Source organism: Cyanistes caeruleus, chromosome 16 (genome assembly GCF_971803275.1).
Source record: "Cyanistes caeruleus chromosome 16, bCyaCae1.hap1.1, whole genome shotgun sequence".
Lineage (NCBI taxonomy): Eukaryota > Metazoa > Chordata > Aves > Passeriformes > Paridae > Cyanistes > Cyanistes caeruleus.
The window spans coordinates 6761789-6775733 of record NC_141716.1 but is presented as its reverse complement, the minus strand read 5'-3'; the positions used below and the strand labels follow the sequence as shown (position 1 = coordinate 6775733).

At 54.4% G+C, this 13945-nt stretch overlaps 1 protein-coding gene across 9 annotated transcripts in view; it reads right to left on the bottom strand.

Annotated features, from left to right (window-relative positions):
- Window positions 1-1259: 1259 nt before the first annotated feature.
- Window positions 1260-13945, bottom strand: part of ZNF512B (zinc finger protein 512B) — a 29424-nt gene continuing 16738 nt past the window's right edge. For all 9 annotated transcript variants that reach the window (XM_086853254.1, XM_086853257.1, XM_086853249.1 and 6 more), the window contains 4 exons: window positions 7721-7822; window positions 6672-6734; window positions 4707-4805; window positions 1260-4334 (listed from right to left, as the gene is read on the bottom strand). In XM_086853254.1, the coding sequence (XP_086709380.1) occupies window positions 4041-4334; window positions 4707-4805; window positions 6672-6734; window positions 7721-7822 (558 nt within the window). In that variant the 3' untranslated portion in view covers window positions 1260-4040. The remainder of the gene's footprint in view (window positions 4335-4706; window positions 4806-6671; window positions 6735-7720; window positions 7823-13945) is intronic.

Sequence of the window (13945 nt, the reverse complement as noted above, 5' to 3'; positions counted from 1 at the left end):
AGGGGCCAAGGCAAGCATCGCTCCCGGGGTCCCCTCCCGACTCTGGGGAGGCGAGAGCGCACATGGGGAAAGGCTGCGTTCTCAGCCAGCAGCGAGATCAGTCTAAATCTGTCCCTGACTTGGGTTCGGTGCCAAAAAAGCCATTAGGGAGAAGAGGATTTATTCCCACGCTGGGAGAGCTGGGGGGTGGCCCCGGGTCCCGCAGAGCTCCCCAGGGAGGAGAGGTCCTGGGCTGGATGTAGCCCCTGGGGCCGGGTGGATTGGGAGCAGCTTTAAAGGGCTTTCTGCTATGGGAGCGGGGAGTGGCTGGGCTTTGGGGATCCTCGTGGCACCAGGATTGCTGGCTGTGCCACCAGTCCTCACCTTCTCCATCCCGATTTTGGGGGGTACCCCTGGGTTAGTGACCACATGCTCCATTCCCAGCATTTGGGGGGTTCCTCTCAGCCACTGCCAGGAAGGACAAATCCAAACCCCCTGGATCCCACGTCCAACCCTCCCTCCAAACTGCCAAATAAAGGTGACAACAGTGCTAATAAAAAATCAATAACCATTTATTCGATACAGCTGTTTCATACATACAGTACAGGGAGCGCCTCGGCGCTGCTCGGCTGCTCGGAGCTGCTCGGACAGTACTCTCCAACTGAGGATTTGTCAATGATTAACAAAAGAACAGATCATCACAAATCGGGAGTTTATTATAAGATAGTTTACCGTTAAAACAATTTTATTTTTTGCAAATAAACACTTTTTAATATATATATTTATATATTTATATATATGGTTACAAGTGATAAATTGAAAATTTTTTTTTCCTTTTTTTTTTTGTTTTTTTCTGTTTTAATTTTTTCCCCAAAATACACTTATGCACTAATAACTGGCATCAACGAGAAACATTCGGATATGCCATGGGATGGGTGTCACGAGGAGAGAAAGAAAAGAACAAAAAGCTCCCAAGGTTCCTGGGGGTGAGAGATGCTCCAGGCCTGGGCAGCTCCACCACTGTGGCTGGAGCTGGTGTGACACAGCCAACCTCGCCAGGGCGCGGTCTTGGTGCCAAGGGTTTCCCAGTTCCCCACAATCCAAGCTTTCCATGAGGTCTTCCCACAGGCTTGCAGTCTGTGCCTGCTCCCATGGAGGTTTAGCCCTTTCCTTGGGGACATGGGTGATGGGATGGTGGGTTTCCCCGACAGTGGAGGTGCAAGGACCACAGTGTCACTGTGCCCAGGGTGACAAAATCCCCAAATCCCATGGGTGACGGGATGGAAGGAGACAGGACACCTTGTCCCCCATCTGGTCCTGCAGACTCTGCCTGTTCCTCTGGATCAAGGTGGTTTCCCCCCTGGCACTGCCTCGCTGGGAGCACCTGAAGGGGCACAACCTACTGGCCCCCAGCAATGCCACTATGGTGTCACTCGGCCCTGCCTGCTCACCTGTCGTGGCACTGGCAGGGGCTGGTGATCCCAGCATTGCTCTGGAACCTTCCCTGGACAAGCAGGAGAGTAAAGGATGTCTCATGGAGAAGGTGGTGGGGGGAACATGTTCCTCTCTGAGTGATGGCTAGTGGGGAAAACACCTTTTTTAGGCAGGGGGAAAAAAGCCCTGAAGATTTCACTTTCTCATAGAAATTCTGACCTGACCACGGTGCTGCCCTCACTGGGTCAGTGGGTGCTCTGAGGGTGACAGGGACAGCCCCAGCACCAGGACCACTGCTCCCAATGTCTGTCCTGAGACCCCAGATGGTCCCTGGTGTCCCCTCCTGGCTGGTGTCACTCTGCGAGGCCACTGCAGCTGTCCCTGCTCCTGCCAGACACTCTCATTATGAAAGCAAAGTGGGTTTTGATCCAGACCCCACAATGACCCCTTGAGCCAACCCTTTCCCATGTCTGTCCCACCCTGAGCAGCTCCCAGGGCTTCCCCCGCAGAGCACAGTGCTGCCTGTTAATTTAATCAATGAGAAGCCAATTAATTGCATGTTAATGAGAACAGAGTCCCAGAGCATGCCCATGGGGAGACAGGATTGTGTGGTGAGCATCCAAGCCAGCAGCCCGGACTACCCAGATCTTCCTTCCCTAGGCCAGGGCATGGAGCTTTCCTGGGGACTTCCCTCCATGGCAGGACATGATTTTGGGATCCAGAGGCTCCCTCTGCACCCTCACAGAGATTTCAGTGCCAGGCCCAAGCTCTGCCTGCGCTCCCCTTCCTGCTGCTGCCTGTGAGCTGTTCCAAGCTGACCTACAGCTCCCAAAGCTCTCTCCTTTCCCCAGGGAGGCAGGATCTACCCCAGCGACACCATCCAAACACAGATCCCATGAAGTGCAAGCAGCGACCAGGCTGAGCTGCAGTGACTAATTAAGCTTTCTCACTAATTGCCTCGAAGCCCGGTGCAGCCAGCAATGCTCAGGCAGTTCCTGCAGCTGCAGGCATGTGCCCAGCTGGGCAATGCAGATGGTGGATCCAGGTGCTGGAGCTGAGCACAGCAGGAGCCCTGGCTTCCTGAGAAGCCACCCTGGCTTCAGCCACCACTGCTCCCCCTCCGTGGCTGGAATAGCCTGCCGGTGGAGGATGATAATAATGACTGAGCCGCTGCTTGGAGCAGGGAATGATACCGAGCCTCTGGTGGGCGACAAGGAGCAGTGAAAGAAAGCAAGGGCTGAGGTTTGAATTGATTAAAGCAAAAGCAGAAGCTCCCCCTCTGATGCCTCTTTCCTGGCTCTGCATAGGGGAAAAATCAAATTAAGGTTTTCTGTTGTGTTACTGAGAGGAAACGTGCCTGTTTCCCAAGGACCGAGGTAGCCTGGTTTTGTCTGGAGACGGGCACATCCCGGTCCAGGGATGGCTCCCCCCGGGCTGGAGTGAGGTGCGTGATGACAGTGTCAGCACAGGAGCAAAGAAGAACTCTGGGGAAGAGCACAAGCAGGGATGGCACCACAGGGACCTGCCACCTCGAGGTGGGTGGTCAGGGGCTCAGACGCATCTTTAGAAGCAGAGACTCCTCCCTATGGTGGGTCCCAGCCCGGAAGGACAAGGGGAATGTGAGATGCCTGGGCAGCAACTGGGCTCATCCTACAGCAGGAGCCGTGATTGTCTCTCGATGCTCCCCGGTCCCTGTTACCTCCTGTGGCCACAGCTGGGGAACAGAGGTGCTGGGTGATCGGCACCTTCGGGATGGAGCACAGTGGGACCCTGAATCACCCCTGGATGCCCGCAGGCCGGGGGACAGCTTGTTTGCTGCCATCTCCCCCTGGCACTGGCATCACGTCTCTGTCATCACAGCACTCCAGACCCGGCAAACACAACCCAAGCACGGAGGCACAGCTCCCTCACCGCGCCCCCTCCATGGCTGCACTGCCACTCTCGACGGTGCCCACAGCATTCCCACAACTTTCCACTAAACCCTCTAGCCAGTCCCAGAGCATCCCCAATCCTGCTCACACCTCCCACACCACCAGCGTGTGTCCTGCTCCCTCCTGTGCCTCGCACCACGCAAACCCTGCCCATCGCCTTCCCCCCAGAGCCGCGGGGAGAGAGAGAGCGCTGCCAACTCCCCCTCACCCCGGAGCCTCAAACATCTTTGGAAACATCACCCTGGAGCTGGGAGGCTGCCGGACAGGTGGGCACGGAGCCGCCGGGGGAGGGTCCCTGCCCATGGGACCCCGCTGCTATTGCACTTCTCTTTCGCTCAAGCGTCACCAGGTTTGCGCAGGGGAGGGGAATCACGGGCCGGGGGAGGCAGCGGGGCCCCACCGAGGAGTATGTACATGGGCAGGGGGTGGAGAACGTTCCAGCTTCCTTGATCCTGTTTGTTTTCCAGTGTGAAACAAGGTCCGTGATTTGTTTAAAGTGGTTAATTGGTATTTTCTGTCTTTTTTTTTTTTTTTTGTGTCTTTTTTTTTTTTTCCTTTCTTTTTGTAAAAAGAGGGTGAGAAGAGGGTGGGGCAAGGGGAGGTGGGATGGGGAGGAGGGGACATAAAACTGGGAGAGACCCCCACCCTGTTACCCTGGGCTGTAAACGAATCCTCGGAGACGAGTCTCTGAGCTGCTCATTTCTCGGGCATCTTGCTGGCTCCTCCCTTTCGCTGGCTCGGGGGCTTGAGGACGAGCTCGTCTCCCTCGGGGCTGCCCCGGGAGCCTTCCCAGTGCTCGAGGGTTTTCTTGTGATTAGTCTTTGCTGTCACGCTCTCTCTGCCCTTCGGGGACATTTCTGGAGGCCTCTCCTTGGGTTTTCTCCCCCTTTTCTTCCCGTTTGTGCTTTTTTTTTTCTCCTCTTTGCTGGAAGAAAGCTGTTCCCTGTTTTTCTTTTTCCGGCTGGCCTCTGAGGAGGTTCGGAACCAGTTCTGTGTCCGGGGGGTGACACGGGGGTTAGTCCTGGGGCACCGGCACCGATACCGGCACCAGCACACACAGCCCGAGCCTGGCCCACCCCTCACCCCACTGGTGTCACCTCCCCGAGGTCAAACTGCCCAGTGCTAAGCTGCTGCAATGAGCCTGGGGATGTCAGGGACACCAAGGGGGATCAGGAAGAACCTCCCAGGCTGATTGGAAGCTGTCACTCAGCTCTGCTCTTAACAGACATGGATGGATGGATGGATGGATGGATGGATGATGGATGGATGGATGGATGATGGATGGATGGATAGAAAGGGACAGCCCAAGGATGCGTAGTTGGAGTGGGGACCAGCCCAGCCCAGCTCCAGCTGCTTCCTTACCTCTGAGTGAGCCTTGATGATGTGGTATTTGACGCCACTCTCGGAGCTGAACTCCTTCTGGCACAGGAGGCAGCGGTACTTGCCCACTGAGTGGTCCCCCTGCAAGACACAGCAGCTCCTGCAGAGCCCAAAGCACCCCAAAGGGTGGCACTCCCCTGGCCCCGACCCTCCTGTGACCTCAAAGTGACACAAAAGAAACACTCATGTCTGAAAGATCTCTGCCAGCTTTGGTTCTGGGCCAGGAGTTCACAGCCACATCCTTTCTGAGTTCCAGTCCATGCCACTCGTGCTGCTGCCTGTGTGTCCCCAACATCAGGTGATGGGGCCATCACCCTGTGTACTCACTGTCACAGATCTGTGATCCCCTGGGACTGAACCACCATCAGATTCATGTCCAACACTCACCTAATTTTCCTGTTACACTGTCAAAGTGCCAGGGTGACTGCTGGATTCCTGTCACCAGCGCCCTGGTGGGATGACAGATCTCCCAGCTCTGCTGCAGGTCACAGCACGTGGGAGATAATGTGCTCTCTATTGACGAGGGGATTATGGATGGGCCCCTCTGGGCCATATATTTCCTCCCTGGGAATTTCTCCATAGCTGTAAATCTTGAGTTAGAGAGGTCTCTCATTTCAGGAGAGGACAGGCCTGGCTTCAGGAATTCTTGTGCAAAATCATCCTGGTGCATCAATCTCCACTGAGAATAGGGTGCTGCCTGGGAGCAGCCTCTGCTCTTACTAAGGCTCTATGCAACCAGTTCTGCAGGATTTTACAGCAGGAATCACACACCAGCTCTGGAGGGGCTGTGATTTTTTATGCCTAATTTGTTGGCACATGTATTCAAAGGAAATCCATTCCCCTAAGGGGAAGAATCCTGCTGATGGCAGTGTGGGGGTAGCAGAGCAACTCCCCATTGCTGACTCCCAGTACCTGGCCCCAGCTGTACCAGATCCAGAGGGTGCAGCTCTGTGCTTCATGGAAATGTTCATGCATATTCCGCCTGCTTCCTGTGCATGGAACCAACCAGAAACCAGCTCCATTTTCTCTCAGAGAAGGAGCTGTCCTAGTCTTCTGTGTTTGCTCTTTTATCCTGCATAAATCCAGCCTCTGCTGCCGGATCTTTGCAGCCCATTTTCTAAATGATCTCATTAAGGGCTGCTGTTCCAGCTAGCGCTGGAGGAGTGCGGCAGTTGGTGTTTTTAATAATCACAGGGTATGTATTGGAGCTGCCTCCTGGAAGCTCCATTCAATGCAAGCAGCAGCTGGAAATGTTTCAGGGTATAAAGCTTTAGCAGATCTTGCTTGGTTCCCATTTGAGGGACCTACATGGAGCTCCTGATCCCTCCCCTGGGGCAGCTGCAGGTCACTGGACCTCAGGGCTGCTCCATCCATCCAGTGGGAGGGCACCGCCTCTGCATGGACCAGCTGCCTCTTCCAGACTCAGCTTATCCCAGGAGGCACCACACCAGCATCCTCCAGCTGGGCTTCCAGAGGGGCTTTAGGGCTGCCCAAACTGATTGAAGGGGACTCCTGATTCCCACCTGCCTCAGGAAACATTTGGTTTCCAGTACCTAGCTCCTTGGCTCTTAGTTGCTGTGGCTGATGTGTGGTTGTGAGTGATCTGGGGGCTGCAGAGACTTCTGGGGGATAGGAGGACATGAGGCATAGCCCCACTGCTATGTCCCCGTGACACTTTGTGTGTCAGAGGTCTGGGCTTGGGTAAGAAGTCTGTGTTGTAGGACCTTTTCTCTGTAACTGGAATGGCAGCTACATCCCCTCTATCCCCAGTTTGAGCTCCTGCTTCCATCTGCCTCACTTGGAGCAGCACTGCCAGCCAGACCTCCAGCAGTCACCATCCTTTAACCTGTGCCGTTGTCCCTTGGCTTGTTCCAGCTGGGAGTGGGGGAGAGAAGACCCAAAATCAAAGCCACCTCTGAGAAAAGGCTGTAAAAAAGCAGGACCTACCTTGTTGCAGTTGGCCAGGTGAGCTTTCAGCCCCGAGACACTGGAATAAATGGCTTCACAGCACTGCAGGAAAACACAAGGCAGGGTTAGACACAATCCCTGTGTATTGGGATGATCCCACCCATCCCCTGCCTCCCTCTGAGCCGTGACCAGGAGCCTGCTGAGCCAGCACGGCCACTGGTCCAGGCTGAGCAGTGTGAGGTTAATGCTCTGCGAGGCGCCGAGGGCTCTGGTCACACGTTTCCCATTAGCACTAATGGGAATCATGTGGCCACATCCCTCTGCAACGGGCTGAAAAACGTCTCCCCTAAATGTCTCCGTGGAAAACCTACATTTGTGAGCTGTCGGGAGGTCCTGCTGGGCTACAGGAGTTCTTGGAGCCACAGCAGAGGCTTAATGGAGAGGAGAAATCACCCAGGCAGCAGCATGACCAGTTTCTGAGCAACATCTTTTCCAAGTGCCTGTGTATGACATTAATTAGCCAGCCTGGCTCCCCTGGCCTTGTGGGAACTGCCTCCTTCAGAACTCCCATTAGCAAGGCTTTGTTTGGGACGATAAATCCAGGCTCAGCACCAGGGTGGGGTTCACCTCTCTGTCAGCTCTGGCCAAGGCTGTGTTTCACAGCGAGATGAGGCACACGCACTATGCCCTAAGGTCTGTGCCTGTCACAGGGCTTTAAAAAGCTTGGCTTAAATCAATCTTCGTTTAACTCTGGGAAAAGCAGGTTCTCTGCATCAAAAGGTTGTGCAGGATGTTCAGCCTTCACCCCCCTCAAAGGCAGCTCCAGAGCTCAAACTGGGCAATGCTGCACCGTCAGCCCAAGCACGGTCCTGTCCCCAAGCCTGGTGGCTTGAGCACACAAGGAGGATTACAAAGGTGGGACATGCTTTAACCATGCACAGCAACAAGCTCAGGGAAAGGAGTGTCTGAACATCACTGTGATCAGGGGCCCAATAAGAACAGTTTCTGGTGGACTTCTGCCCCCAAAACTCCCCCTTCCACCAGCAGATGGAGACCAGCCAGCCCATGGAAGAACAGACAATCCTTACGTTGTTAGGACAGTTGATGCGGCCCTTCTCCTTCACTTCATTCTTCCAGTTTTCCAGCAGCCTGGGATTGAGCTTTGGAAGCCCTGGTCGGGTGTAATTGAGCTGTGAACAATAGCAGTTGATAAGCAGAGCTGCACACCCCAGCCCAATCCTGCCTCTTCACATGGGTCTTGCCCTGCTCCGAAGTGAATGGAGCTGAAAACTACTTGGGAGGCTTCCCCCAGAGATGCCATTTCCCCCAGGCACTGCAGAGCAGGGAGGTGGCTCTGCCCACTGCCCTGCCACTGGCAAGGAGTCCCTGGCACACAGGAGAGGAGAGGCTCCTGCTCCCGGGTCCATGCCCACAGGGCCAGGACTGGACACGGCCTTTTTGGTGCATGGTGTCAGCACAGCCCTTCTGCCGTGTTTTATAACCAGGGGAATAAACAGCCCTGCACACTGGGCAGAGGGGCCAGGAGCCTCCATGGCTGCCTTTCATGGATGAATGGGCACAACCCGTTAAACAATGAAAGGCTCTTGTGTGTCTGCCTCTCCTTCTGGCAGGGCTGCTCCTTCCAAGTGCTTTTAATTAGCGCTTTATTAGCGACTTTGAGGGTTAGCATAGCGGGCTGGCCTTCCCAACTCCAGTTCTGCATGTTCAGCACAAGCCAAGGCAGCTGTGGCAGCTCCAGGCATCTCCGGGCCTCCCAGCCACTGTGCCTGGCCCTACCTGCAGAGTTGGTCCTGGCCTGACACTGAGCCACTGTGCCAAGGTCTGCAGGGGACACCGGGCTGCACAACCACAGCAGCACAACTCCCAGCCCAGCCTGGTGAGCTCCCCCAGAGCCACTGGATGTTGTTTGGGTCCTGAGCCCCAAACTCGCCCCGAGTGGGAGCAGTGCTGGCTGAGCCCACAGGTGGCATGGTGCCGGTGTGGGTACCTGAGCACGTGCCACTCTCCATGGGCACCTCCGAGCATGGGATGGAACTGGATCCATGCTGGATGGAGAGGATACACATCCAAAAGGTGCTTGCAGAGGTGCAAACCCAGGCCAAACATTCCCCGAGGTCCTGGAGCTGATGGTTTGGAGGCAGCAGAAAAAAAATTTCTTTTCCAGCTGTGACTTTTCCTGAACATGCTGATAAAGCTGCAAATCTGCCTTTGGCCAGCTTCCCCCAGCTGTTCCCAAACCTCACTGCAAAGGGAAGTTCAGGATGTTGAAGGCTCAGATGCCAGCCCCTCCTTTCCACTCCAAGTGATGCATGTGCCCCTGCCCTCCCCTCGGCAGGTGGCAGGGCACGGCTGGCTCAGGGAGCAGCGGGCTCCATGTGAGGGGCAGGGGCACAGGGCTTTGTGAAACGGCGCCGTGAGCACTGGTACGGACGGATGTGGAAAACTCCCCCGAGCCCCAGCGTGCTGCAATTCTCTCGTGCTTCGTGGCTGGGGGAGATGCCAGCAGAGCTCTTTGAAGCTCTGGGATGGTGCATCTACCAAGAGCTTGGTCCCAAACCCAGGGAAGGCAATGCCACCTCCAGGGGAGAACACAGGAGTCCCTTTTTGCCATTGATACTGAGAGCCAGGATGCCAAACAGCCTCCATAATTAAAAACCAATCAATCCCATGAATGAGCAAACATTAATGGTAACCGCACACAGCCCCAGCAACAACCTCTCCCTCTGTGCATCCCCGGGGAGGAGGTGAGGGGGGATGTGGACTCTGCTGCTCTGCTTTCCCACTCCAGAGAAAAATCCCTCCCTGCTCTCCTCCAACATGCAAATCCCATGTCTTCCCAGGGCACTGCGGTTCTGGGAATGTCAAAGTCATCTTTATGTCTCTATTAAGAGGGAGCCCCAGGCATGGAATATTTTTTTTTTCTTCTTTTCCATTTATTTTCCTCAAACAGCCTGTAAGTGAAAATTTTCATGGCCAAATCATTAAACGACTACAACTGGTTTTGGCTACAGCCCATCTCTTCTGAACAGTCGAAGGATGCTGGGCTGGGAAGGTTTGTTTCCTTTGACTGACGGTTTTATTTAATTAACTTTCATATTTCAATTCTCTCTGCTCCCTAGACAGCTCTCCCCTTCCCCAAAATATATCACAATAAATGAGAACCATGCAGGATGTCTCAGCCAACGAGCACCCCTGAAGCCTCACCCCGGTCCCCAGCGCAAGGCACAGTTCTCCCTTCATCCTGTGGAAGTTGTGGATGATGCCATAAGGGCAAAATGCATCCAGGGGTGCTAGTCAGCAGCCAGGTCCCACAGGAGGGTCATACCATGCCAGCTCTGCCGAGCAAGAGGAGGAAGGATGGACTCGGCCCCGCAGCTGGAGCTGGGATCCGGTTTGGCCCACAGTGCCATGAGTCTGCAGGGCTCAGCCTGGCTCCTGCCTGGATCGCAGGGCCATTGTTTTGGGGGACAAACCCAAGCCAGCCTCTTCTGCTCTGGAATTTATCCTGGTTCCAGTATAAAACCTCAAGTCTGGAGATGCCTCTTCCCCTTTAGCTTTATGACTGGCCTACGGCTGCCCCTTGCTCCAGATCTGGCACCCCAGAGCACCAGACTCCACAGGGAGGTGCAGACTCCATGGCTGCCCCTACTGACACTGAGACCCCAAGCCATGGGGAGGCAAATGGAGTGTCCATGTATCCCACAGCAGAGCTCTGCATCCCTCCCTGTGTGGCACAGCTCCTGCCTGGGCTGCAGGAGCCCATCACAACCTCCAGCACCTCGAAGCAAGGAACCCCATCTCAAGCTCTACCAAGAAAGCATCACACTCTGAAACTGGAATTTCTACAGCATTTTCTTCCCTTTTGCCTCTTAGATGCCTCTTCCCTCTGCTCAAAAAGGTTGTTTCTCATCCTCCATTACATCCTAGAGCCCACTGCCATGAGCTGAGAACCTGCAGCCTCAAGGCTGCTCAAGGGCAGGCAACAGCCCCAGAAAAGGCCAGAGGAGGGTCGGTGACATTTTCACGGAGCTTCTGGAGAGGGGATTTTTCCCAGAAAAGCAGCAGGGGTGTGCCCTTCCCCATCTGACATCCCCAGCAAGCGGCTGTTGTGAAACACCCCATCTGTTTCAGCTTATCTGGAGGCAAATAAAGATCGGAGCGAGAAAATAAGACTCCAGTGTATATTTAGAAATGCTGGATTTGGTTAGCGGAGACCGAAGGCAGCGCAGGGCCTGGGATCAAGCAGCAATCGTTTATTCTGATGCCATTGCTTTGGTGTGAAGGAATCCATCCTCCCGGGGAAAGGCGAACGCATCCCACCACAGGCCACCAACGGGATCCAAACCCAGCATCCCTCCCCGGCTGGGACCGGCTGTCACGTGGCCACAGAGCAGGGGCTGCAGTGGGGCTGTTCCTGCCATGAGGCTGTGAACCCCTGTATTCCATGGGCTTGATGAGGAGCTGTGCCTTCCCCTGGGAAAGGGTTTTGCTGCCTGGAAAAGGGATGGAGAGGGTTGGCTTTCTTCATCAGCTTCCCTGAAATCCACACTGACTGCTGAGCCCACGGTGGGGAACTGGAGAGTTCAGGGATGGAGCTTGTCCTTGTTGCAGAAGGTTTGGTGGGTGTATCCATCCCTTGCTGGCTACAGACCAGAGCTGGGAAGCACCTGTCCCTCTGGAATCCTGAAAATCCTTAGGGATTGCTGTAAAGATGAAGGAGCAGCTGCAATCTGCTGCTGATCCCTGACATCTCACTTCTCTCCATGCCCAGGACAGGGTCTGCAGGCCCAGCAGTGTACTCCCAATGGCTGGGCATGTCTCAGGGAGAAGACGAGGTGGTGGTGGTGTGCTGGCTCTTCTGGGAATTCCATCAGTTCCCACCAGTCTCAGTGCCCTGGTCAAGGTGAACTGGTGTTTATCCTCCTGCTCCAGTGACTCTGGACTGTCAGTTCCCTCAGGTAGGGCCAGGGCCACCACATGCACTCGGTGGAGTGATGGCACACGGACATGGGGATGCTGCCAGCTGCTCTGAGCCTCCCATGTGGCACCAGGCATTTCTGAGAGTAGTTCTGTTTTGGGGCTGTAACGAGGTCAAATTGGGCACTTGCTGGGAGGTTTGTTTCTACATCCTGAACTTGTAAAGGCAGAGCAGTCCTGAGCAATGCAAACTGTGGCTGAGCAGAGCAGCTCAGAGCATGCTGAAGTCAGCAGGTTCCCACCAGCCTGCCTGGGCAGAACCTGCCTCCCACCTCCTCCCAGCATCGCTCGTCATGAAAAAATGTTATAGACTGAACAGATTATAAAGTGTTGTCAAGGGAACGTGACAGTCACTGCAACACGTACCCACAGGCACACGCACGGCTATGTATGGATTCACCCACTACACTAACTTCCTCCAAAATCCATGTGGGATTTCATGCAGGGCCCGAGGTCTCTTGATCCTCCAACTCAAGAGCCTTGTTTTGCCATCTGGGAGCTGATCCAATTCCCCCCTTTTCCATCTTTAATGCAAAACTGCTTCTGCCAGCCTCACAGCAATTCTTTGCTTTTAAGCACTGAGATGGGGCTCAGTTAAACAATCAAACTCTGAACACAAGAAATGTCTCATTAAAAAAACCCACCAGCACTTCATAGAGCAGTTACACCAGTGCTGAGACCTTTATGATGCCTTTGTCAGCCTGAGCATATGCCCCTTGTCCAGGCCTGGGGTCCTGGCTGCTCCCTCAATTCAAAAAGAAAATACCCAAAGTCATGAGTAAAGCGAACAATTCCAAGAGGAAAGAGAAGAATGCAAGAGTTGAGACAGGAGAGGGGAAAAGAGAGCAGCACACCTCTTCTCCCACTGTATCTGAAATGAAACAGCTACTTTGGGCTTGGTTTTTTAAAGTTATTAATGCATTGCAGCTGAAGTCATCTGGAAACCAACAATGGCAACATCAAGCACTGGGGAAATAAAATGTTTGCAAGCGTTTCTGGCCCTTAAATGCCCAGCTCTGCCCCAAGGTGGATGGCAGCATTGCAGCTGGTTCCCCTTCTGTGCCAATGCCTCACTGGAATGCCAGGGGGGGTAAAGAAGCTGCTGGTTTGTTTCTGTGCTGGTTTTCCAGCTGCCCACCACATGCAGACCAGAGCTGAGCCAGGCTGAGCTTCCCTCGGTTTCTGCAGGACCATGGTGGCACTTCTGCTGAGCACACACAAGTGCCAGGACAGCACAGGACAGTCTGTGAGAGCAGGGAAGCATTTTGGTGCAAGCTCTGCTCTCCTGCCACTCCTTTTCCTGGGGTGACTCCCATCACTTCTCCAAGCTGGCTCTCAGACTTGGGCTATTCTCATGGCCTGGAGTAGGTCCTCTGGGCTGGGACTATTCACACTCTCCTGATGCTCTCTGATCCTCACTTTCCTCTTTGCAATGTGCCCAATATCACCAATATTCACCTTGCCAGGGTGAATTTTAGAGCACTGGACAAGAGATGCTCAACTCCTCAGAGCAGGGAACAGGCCTGGCACCTAACTGCAGAGTCACCTGCTCAGGAAACAGGGTGCACCGCATGCAGAGACTTGCAGGAGAGCTCTGCATTGAGTGCTGGCAAACAAAAAGAACTCCTATTCCCTCTCTTTTTTCCCCCTTTACACTGAAAAAGTTTATGGTTTACTGCTGCTTCATTCCTTTTACAGTCCAGAAGGAGCATACCTGGAGGGAATTTCAGCTTTAGTACACTCCCAGGAACAGACACCTCCTCCCACAGCCAGAAGGGAGGTTTGGTTTAACATGTACTCACTCTAATGCCTACAAAAAGCTCAAGCCTGCTGGGGCCCTGTGCAAACTCCACACCATTGGGCCATGAGTGCACTGCTACTGGAGCTTGCAGGGCTCAGTCCCATCTCCACGCTCAGCCTTCCTCTGCTCCCAGCAGCACTGCTCTGGGATGCTGCAGGCCCTTTACCTCCAGGAAAGCATCTCCCAGAAGTTAAGGAAGAGAAGTGGAAAGGAGGGAATTCTGCCTGGGGCACCTTTGCTCTGACAGAGCAAAGGAGATGTTTTCAGATCCGATTTGCTTTCTTCATGTGCTCCTCTTGGCTGCCAGCCTCTACTTTGCTGCTCAGCATGGACCAGAAATGACCTCCTGCCCCAACACTCAGGGGCCAGACTTTGATCTCTTCCCAGTGCACCACCTCTTCCCCCAAAGGGTACAGCTGCCTGCTGCTGGGAGCCTCCAGACCACAGCGGCTCAGCCTGTGCTGGGTGGGCTCTTCAGCAATAAATCTGCCATCACAGCTAATTAATTTAAGGC